The sequence below is a fragment of the Rhinatrema bivittatum genome, chromosome 19 (assembly GCF_901001135.1).
Source record: "Rhinatrema bivittatum chromosome 19, aRhiBiv1.1, whole genome shotgun sequence".
Lineage (NCBI taxonomy): Eukaryota > Metazoa > Chordata > Amphibia > Gymnophiona > Rhinatrematidae > Rhinatrema > Rhinatrema bivittatum.
In genome coordinates, this window is record NC_042633.1 from 41,845,306 (window position 1) to 41,854,476 (window position 9,171).

General features: G+C 54.7%; 1 protein-coding gene across 1 annotated transcript; it reads right to left on the reverse strand.

Moving 5' to 3' along the window:
- Window positions 1–482: 482 nt before the first annotated feature.
- LOC115080719 (phenylalanine--tRNA ligase alpha subunit-like) lies at window positions 483–8,075 on the reverse strand. Its single transcript, XM_029585095.1, has 13 exons — window positions 7,895–8,075; window positions 7,465–7,602; window positions 7,091–7,189; window positions 6,041–6,159; window positions 5,345–5,437; window positions 4,802–4,930; window positions 4,275–4,390; window positions 3,819–3,903; window positions 3,633–3,732; window positions 2,945–3,113; window positions 2,547–2,624; window positions 1,732–1,846; window positions 483–919 (listed from the first exon to the last, which is right to left on the reverse strand). Exons 1-13 carry the CDS (start codon window positions 8,042–8,044, stop codon window positions 814–816), a joined length of 1,497 nt encoding a protein of 498 aa, XP_029440955.1. The 5' UTR covers window positions 8,045–8,075; the 3' UTR covers window positions 483–813.
- Window positions 8,076–9,171: the final 1,096 nt, after the last annotated feature.

Below are 9,171 nucleotides of genomic sequence, written 5' to 3' on the forward strand. Positions count from 1 at the left end.
GGAGTCACGGCTTCATCATATCAATGAAAATATAGTTTCTCTGCAACCACAACAGGCCCCCCTAGGGGTACCCATTTTTTCCATACAAGACTGGTGATAATACTCCGGTTAATTACATCCTCGTCAGCTGTAGCCGGGACCTTGGAAGCTCTCACATGTACCTACCATAGTGGGGAAAAAATATACGTCCTGGCCGAAATTACTGCCCATTATCGCAGCAATGTCGGGAAATTCCATAAACATCCGGAAGAGCTATAACATATGGAATAATCCTCAGCAGAGGGACGAGAATCCTCTGCCATAGGGTGGCTCTGAGTATCTTCGTACACATACTGAATACACGACTGTGTCGACACGAGTTTAAGATCGAATGATTTTTCACCTAACTGGGTTACCATTGTGCATCTTCATCAAGACGGGATGGGGGGGAAGGGGAGAAAGTGTTCTTAACTTTCAGGCACGCTAACACACAATACACACGATAAAGAGTTGTAATAAATGTCTTTATTGCATCCAAAAAAAAAAAGACCAATTCCAGCCCCTTCCTGGTACTTTCCACGGCAAAGAAAAAAAATGCTTGGGGTAATTCTGCAAGGACTCCATCTTACCAGAGTCAGAGGGGCTTCCAGCACAGGCTGGGAACGGGAGGGCAAGGAGCCAGAATGGGCACACAGTACGGTCTCCAACTGGGAACTCCAAGAGGGAGGAGCAGCACCACCGCTGGAAATAAATGTGAGGTTCCTCAGGGTGCTGGAGCAGGGAGATGGCAGGACGAAGCCCATCCCATCCCCTTCTGTGGTCCCAGCCATGACGCTACGAGTCCAGGAGACAAATCGGACTGTCGTAGACCATCTGCAGGTTCACCCTGTGTCCCACCAGCTCTCGAATGTTATTGATCCCGTATTTGATCATGGTGGGCCTGGAAGAAAACAGACAGAGCTAGAGCTAAACAGCATAACGTACAGTAACCTCTAACCAAAGCTCTGCCAGTACATCTCACAACTACCATTCTGCTACCTGGAGCCCCCCATATACAGCTCTGTCAATGCACCTCACTTGTGCCCTGCTAAGCAATTAAGACAATGCAGCTTAAACCCTGAATGAAAAGCACACACTGTTTTCCCGTCATCCTGCCCCCACTCGAAAACCTCCAGCACTGTCCTCATGGATTAATCAGCAGTGAGCAATGTCACCACCCATTTCAGCTAGCCCCCTCCTCAATCAGGGATCTGCTGGTTAGGTGACAGCTTATAGGGGTCCAAGAAGTTTATGGAGGCAGCAGCCGCTGAGCCCCTGCGAGGATTATAGCAGATGTCTTCCAATAGGGCTTGCAGCAGAAGAACCCATCTAACCCATCCGTACTATTTCCCGGGTACAATATTTGTGAAGCTCCAGAAGTCCTCTCTGCTCTGACATCCGCAGCTCCTAGACTGAGTTAAAGGGTCAGGACACACACGGGCAGGGCTCCTTCAGATTCTGCTCCCATTACCATCTCCCCCGTCCGAAATATCAGACATGGCAGAGCCTGCATCGCTGTCTCAAAGTTCCTGACTGATCAGTTTTCTGTTATCCCCTGACAGACGCAGCCACCCCAGGCAGCTGCTCCCTTTGGTGCCTTCGCTCCCCAGCAGGGGGCGGACGGACACACTCCCTCCTCCCATCACCTGCACATCCAGAAAGAAAGGGAAGAGTTAAGACCCTCAAATCCCAGGACCTTGCCGGCATACTTACCGCTCCAGGGAGAGCCCCCAGGCGATGACGGACACCCCCGCTGGAAGGCCCATGGGCAGCAGCATCTCCGGCCGGAACATCCCAGAGTTGCCCACCTCCACCCATTTCTTCAGTCCTGCGAGAGAGGGAGGCTTTGCTTCAGAGTCGTAGCCACGGCCGCTGCGTCGGTCATCTCTGTTGCAGCGTGGGGCGCCAGACCAGCCCCCCCTCCCCTCCCCACCCCCGGGGGGGAGGTAACCGCGCGTGCGTTTCTGAGGCACTAAAAAGCCGCGAGGCCACCCTGCTCCCATGCAAATCACGGATCACAGACTTCCCACTCCCATTCATTCTTTTCTCATAAACCCGATTTTGGAGAATTTCACACTTTTCTAAATAAAAGGGTAAGGACTGAGCTATTATAACCATCCGCAAACACTCGATTTGCGCTCTGGCGATTAAAACGTGAGCTGAATCCGGGATCCCTTCAGGACTTTGCCTGGGGGAGAGGAAAGCTGCATCTCTTACTCCCACAGTGCGAGTCCCCTGGGCCCCTCGGCCGTCGACAGAGAAGGAGTGGGGGTTTGGGGGGGGTTGGAAGAGCTGTGTCGTGGAGCACAGGTTTGAATGACTTAGGAAATAAAGTCCTGCATTTCAGCCCCCGCCAGGCAGGAATGGCCCACGGTTAGGACCTCGGCGATGAAACTTGCGTCCCTGATTCTCCGGGGGGGGGGGGGGGGGGGGAGAAGGGCAAGCCAAGCTCTCTTGGCACGGTTTCTCCACGTGGGGGGGCAGTGATCTCCCCCCCCCCCCCCAGAGCAAGCTGGTGCTCTTCTTACCTTCGTGGTAACTGAAGACCTCCATGCTGGGCTCGGTGTACGGGTTGTAGGCTGGCTTGAAACGCAGTTTGGTAATTCCTGACAAAAACACAGACACACGTACAAAAAAAAAAAAAGTCTTACCCCTCACATCTTTAATCTACTTCTCCACCACCCCTCCCCTTCCCCCCCGTTTCTCTGGCTGGCAGAGCATCAGAAAGCTTTCATCCTTCTGTCTCTCTCTCTCTCTTCCCGCAGATCTCGAAGGCTCCTGCACAGCAGCACAAGCAGATAAGAGACCACCTCCTTCCCTCTGCTGCATCGGTTCCAACACTCACACACTCCCCCCGAATCGCTACACTATGCCCAGGGTGCGAGGAAGAGGCGTGGGACCAGGCGTGCACCCCCCCCCCCCTTACCCAGTTTGGTAAAGAACTCTTTCAGGGTGCCCATGAGGTCGCCCAGCGTAAGCCCGTAGTCCGCCACCACGCCCTCGATCTGGTGGAACTCTGCCAGGTGGGTGGCATCCAGGGTCTCGTTCCGAAAGACTCGGTCAATAGAGAAATACTTCACAGGGGTGAACGCTTCCTGCGGGGGAAAAGGAGAGGGGTGGTTAGCGTGGCGATAAGGGCACAGCACGCTTCGCCCCTGCCGGACGCTACACGGAGCAGCAGTTACCACCGTTAACAGAAACGTGTGTGTGGGGGGTAACCTGCACGGAGCGGCAGTTACTGCCGTAAGAAACTCGACGTGCGGACACAGGATGTACCGTTTGGTCTTTTTCTGCCACCGTTGCTATGTGTGTGCCTGCTTGGCTCTACCGGGGAAGGAACGTCCCATGGACAAGTCGACACCCTAAAGGCGCTTTCGGAATCCAATCCTGATCAGACTGACACACGAGCTCCAGTGAACGGACACGGTGCCGTATGACGGAGGACCTAGAAAATCCCCGGAGGTCTGCGCGGCACGATTTCCAGTTTCCGCTGCCGGTCAGCAAGGTTTGCCTTCATCCGAGCCTGGTGCTCTCCCCTGCTGGAAACTGGAGCAACTTTCCTAAAGAAATGGGATTTCCCTTCCCGATCCCTCTCCCCCCCCCCACCCTCGTACCTGCTGAGCAAGCTGATAGAGCATACGGGCGCTGACGGCTGTCGTGTGCGTCCGCAGCAGGTTCTTCGTCGCCTCCTTGATGGTCCAGTCATATTTGTACCTGCCCGGGGGGAGAGGTGCAATGGGTCAGCCTGTCCCTCACTCTGCACTCTCCCAGATCCCCTCCAAAAGTCCCCTCTCTCTTACCCCTGTGACCCGTAGCCTCCCTCAGAGTGCACCTTCTTTACTCTTCCCAGATAGTCCATAGGAAATTCTGTGGCCTCTGCGGGATCTGTTGATGGGGAATAGACACGGTCATAGCATTAACTGTGCTCACTGTCTGCCTGCTGGCCCTCTCCCCCTAAGCCCCAGAAGGAGCCGGCTCGTTAGGAGAGAGCCGTACACTGCAACTCGCATTAAATAAACGGGCCGCACCGGTGCCTCAGCCCGTGTGACCGGCAACCAGGAAAAAAAAATAAGATGCAAGGTCAGAGCCAGCTCAACCTCCAGCGCAGGAAAGCAGTCACTGTTTGAAAGGGACGACGGTCCCTGCAGAGGACAAATGGCATATGCACCCCCCCCCCAGCCCTGTGTGAAGGAGAGCAGCTGAAGTGTCTGAACCAAGGGATGTGAGGGAGAAGAGTCCCACCCCCCTGCACTCACCCAGGAGGAAGAAGGTGTCATGCTGGTCCCTGGCCGGGTGCTGCTGAGGCTGGAACAGGGCATCGAAGTTCCAGAAGGAGCTCTCAATGAAGTTGTTTGTTGGCATTTCCGTGAAGCTGGGATAAAAAAAGACAAAAGACAGCGAGAGGTTAACCAAGAAAGGAGAGACGGAAACGTTTACCCGGAAAACAAATTCAATTAAAAAAAATAACACATCAGCAAGAGAGGAGGAAGGGGCGGGGAGGAAACGACGAGCTGTCGGACTAACAGCTCCGGCCTCAGAGAGCGGACCCGGGCCACGGCGTCCGATATTCTGCTTAAACCGCATCGTTCAGGGCAGAGAAGCCGGTGGTGGGGGGGGGGGGGGGGGGGGGGGAACCCCGGCGGGTCACTTAACCTTCCCTCCTCCCACCCCTGCGCTCTAATTCGCTCTCTCTCTCTCTCTTTGGGGCGTGGGCTATTTTCCACGCCGCTGTGCGCGAGGACGGCACCGTCTGAACAAATAACCCCCTCAGCAGACCGCTCACCCCATCTCCAGAAAGATCTGCCGGAACTGGGTCCTGACCTTCATCAGGGGGTGCAGATGGCCACATTCCGGCATCAGCCCCAAGGCATCGAAGTTATAAGCCTTAAACTTTTTGTCATGCCAGGAGCCGCTGGGGAGGAGGAGGAGAAGAAAATACAGTGAAAAAAAAAAACCCAAGCCCAGAAGGTTGCCGCAGATGGTAGCCTTTTCGCAATGCTCGGGTCTCCCAGTCACAGCGATATTTTTGTGGGTCGGAAAAGGCCATCACCTCCTGGATCGTTTCTGCACCTCTGCACTCTCGCACGTGCATCGTGTTCAGCGCGCAAATAACTCCAGTGTCCCCGGCTATCTGCCCGGTACTACCCGGCAGCAGCTGGGCTCCAGCTTACGCAAAGGGGATTATTTGCCACAATAAGGGAAGGGAGCCCGCGTCCCCTTCTGCCGTGCAGCACGCGAGACGCCCCTTTACAACCCTAGAGGGCCTCACTCCGTGCCACTTGAAGGAGCACGGGAAGCCGCGTTGCCATGGGCCGGGCACCGTCACCTGGCTATCATCTCCTGGGTGAGGTCCGTCTCTTGCTTTGTGACGGTGGTGCTGAAGGCGTTACCTTTCCTGATCAAATACGTCTTCACGTTTCTGCAGCGGAGAGAGACACACGAGATAAGACACAGGAAATCAGCAAACAAAGCTCGACAACCACCTCCTCTCTATTGTACGTGCGCTCGCACGCACGCGTGGCAGCTGGAGTTAGGGGGGCCCACGGGACCTTGAGGAGAAAGCAGCAGGCTGCACATGCTGCCCCCGCCTCAGATTAACCCCCCTGAGAGGTGGTACTGCTATTTACGAGCTAAAAGGCGCCAGAGATAAAAGAAATCGTCCTCAAAGGCCACTGAAGGGAACCAAAGGGCTACCAAGGCAGCAGACGTCCACGGGCCGAAAACAGATCTGCTGGCCACTAGAACTGCAGTTTGTGGCTGTCCTTGTACAAAGGATGGAAGAGGCGAAACAGGTAGACAGAGGCTGATTAATGCAGGCCTCAGTTCGCTGCTGCCCTCCAGTGGCCCTTGGAAGAAGCAATATTTTGCATTTAGAGTCAAACAGCTACCTCCGGGCTAATCCGTTCATGTTTGTGTCAGGCGGTCACTGGAACGCCTTTCAGATTGGGGGTGAAGCTAAGAGACTGATCCCCCCCCCCCTCCGCTTCCCCAAAACTGCTCTCCCAATCTCGTCGGTACTCACACTTCTGCCAGGAGTTTCCGTTTCTTCATTTCGCTCTTCTCCTTCTCGTCAAGGCTTTCCGCCCGTCCCTGGTGCACCAGCTGCAGCTTCTCCCTCACAGAATCCTTCACGTTCTGCACCTGGAACGCCCCAGAGTGCAAGGATGGAGGGGGGATGAGAAGCCCTGGAACCGCTGCCAGCTCCGACTGCCGCTGGCCCGGAGCTGGTAAACACACCTGCAGACCCAGGTTCTAATCCCACCGCTGCCACCAACTCATTGCACTTTTGACTCCCTGGTAAAGGTTCACCACTCACTGGGAACTTTGCAAGACTGCAAAGGGGGGGGGGGGGGTGTCTCAGGATCTGAACTAGGGGCTTTACCGCTGGGTCAAAGGGGCAGCCCTCCTTAGCTGAGCTAGCAGAACCCTGTCGTATCGGCCGGCAAACTCCCTGCACTGCAAGGAAAGCTCCTGTAACCTCTTTGGGATGAGCATCTTGTAAGCTTTACGCTGCTAACATCATAAAAGCCACAAGTGGCACCGCTGATACACTATTAAGAAAAGAAAGAGATTGCCTTGCCTTGCAGTTTAATAGGAAATAAACACAGAGAGAGGCAGATATTCCAATAAAAGCTGAAGTGTTTAATTTTAGCCAAAAGTTCCCTTAAATACGGGCCTGCAGTTCACTTTTCCCCCCCGATTGGCTCTCAAGTTAGGAGGCTCAATTCTGACAATCGGCGCTAAGCGCCCAACTTTCTGCCCTGCCCTAACTCTTCTTCGTATTCGCCTACTAGGAGCCGAAAAATATAAGCGCCCCCTCCCAGTAAAATAAAATAAAAAAAAGGGGAAATTTAGGGGGTCTAACTCCCAACGATAGTACCCTTAACGCCGACAACCAACCTCTAGGCATTTTGAAGTTACCAGTCACTGCCTGCCACCGTTTCGGAAAGAGATATGCAGCCTCCTCCTCCGGATCGGGAAGACTGGCCGCACGCTCCCAGAGAGAGAGAGAGAAAAGGAAGGAAGGAAGGAAGGAACATCACAGTCAGCCAGGGATGACCTCACAACTCACCGATCTGAACACCCGAGGCCCTCCGTCCGCGTTCTTGTCCAGGTGGATCCACTTGTTGGACATCGCTTTGCTGAAGCCCACTTTTCCGAAGGGAAGTTTCTTAAAAAGAAAGAAAAAAAAATGGACAGGTAAATGTGGACGCCCATGCTAAAAACTGACAGCTAGACGTACGCGAGGGCATGATGGTGCCGCTGCAGCAGGAGGACAGCTGTCAAAAATGGTCAACAGCTGTCAGAATACAGCATGAGGGCAGAGCTGAAGATGTGAACATGAAAACCCTGGAGGAAAGGAGACATCTCTCTCTCTCTCTCTCTCTATATATATATATTTTGTTTTGTAACAGGACCCTTGCCGACGTTAATTAATCAGCTTACCATCAGCTCGTTCTGGGGCAGGCCCTGGGCAGGGAGGCTGTGAAAGACCCGGGCCTCGTGGCTGCCTTCCTCCGCCGTCTCCTTCCCTTCCGCCGTCAGCTCCCAGCGCTTGGAGGACAGCTGCTCCGCTTCAATGACCTGGGGAGCCAAGCAAGGGAGGCGAAGGGGGGGAAAATGATTGCTGCTGCTCCCCGTCTCCGTACGCGCAACTGTGTGACACCCCATGAAACCCTCCCTCACCCCCAGGCCAGGTAAACCAAGAGGCTCTCCCCCTGCCCCACAGACTGGGGTGCCCATGGCACCTTTCTGACGCGGGCAACGAGCCCCGTGATACCACCCGCTCCACGGGCCCGGTACCGCGTTGCCTGGCTGCTTGCTCTGCCCCCCCCCCCCCGTCCTATTGCATCAGCCATCAAAGCTCCGATCTCACCTCTCCCAGCGCCTGGAGGCTCTTCACCGCTCCCACCACCTGCTGATGATCCAGGCCCAGCGCGGACGCCAGGCCCAGGCTGTCCAGACCGCCGCCATCCTCCTCCCCCAGCCGCCGCAGGAGCAGCTCCGCCACCGGCCCGTCCGCCATGCTGGGAGGGGGGAAGCGAGCGCCGGCGGAGCCTTTCCCCGTCACTACCCACGTGGGGGCGCTGCCTGTCGGGCGCCATATTGAACGTGGCGCGGCGTGACGTCAGCGCGCGGCGGCCATGCCTGGAGTGGCGTCGCGTCAGCGCGAGGAGCCTTTGCAGATCCGCGGCTGCCGACGAAGAGAGCGCAGTACGGGAACTTTTATGATCAAGCATAGGGGGGGAACAGATACTGCTTGCTGGCTTCCAACGCTGCAAACACGCTGTGGGTCTCAGCCAAGAAAAGATTTTTGAATAAGGCCTTTTGTCTACTCAGAGTTGGCGTAGTGCATCTAATTACCTTCCCTGCGGCAACCTCTTGCAATGCAAGGTACACTTGAGACAAAAGGGCGCCTGCTGCCAAGCAGCCCTGCAAAGGAAGCGAAGGGTATATAGAAGGGATCACGCGCACCTCAACCTGGGTCTTTTCCCCCCACTCCCTTTGTTTCTTCCTAACGTATTTTCTGATTGCAAAACAGAAGCCGTTTGTGTGCAGCGGCAGGAGATCCTGGCCAATGCAGGGTCTATTGTGCAAGTGATGTACTGCGGGGAAGGCACAACGGTCAATAAGGAGAAGGGAAATGACCCTGCACGGCAGGTAGCACCAGGTTTTTCCTGGTGCAGTGCCAGAGACCCCCGTTTCTTTTTGTGGGTTACTTATGTAAGAGGAGAAGGATATCTTCCGTCGATGGGATAAGACCATCACCTGAGAGAGCAGGTGACGGAGCTGCAGAGTTGGCCTGTCTTCCCTCCTTTTCTTCTTGTGCTTGCTTTCCAGGCTTTGGCAGCCAGCTGACTGCTGCTTCCACCTGACCCCTATCCAAAGCCATGCCCTCTCAGCTGTTGTAGTCTGTCTCCCAGATTTTAAGACTATGCTTGGGGCTTTATTTATTTAATAGATTTATAACCCGGTTCAAGCTGAGCAGACATAAAAGCTTAAATGGCACAATAACATAAAAGCACAACATAATAAAAGAAGCTTTCCGCTATGCCTCATGTTGAAACATGACTGTAACCCTTAACATAAGAGCATCGCTTATAAACTCTTTATGACCTCAAAGTTCTTAATTAGCAAAAGTGTGTCGGAATG

What these genes read in the sequence shown, in the direction of transcription:
- LOC115080719 (XM_029585095.1), bottom strand. Translation starts at nt 8,044, where the DNA reads ATGGCGGACGGGCCGGTGGCGGAGCTGCTCCTGCGGCGGCTGGGGGAG. An exon ending in GGCCTCGGGTGTTCAGATCG is followed by an intron (nt 6,160 to 7,090) that starts GTGAGTTGTGAG and finishes GGGGCGTTCCAG; the next exon opens with GTGCAGAACGTGAAGGATTC. An exon ending in GGAGGCTACGGGTCACAGGG is followed by an intron (nt 3,733 to 3,818) that starts GTAAGAGAGAGG and finishes CCCCCCGGGCAG; the next exon opens with GTACAAATATGACTGGACCA.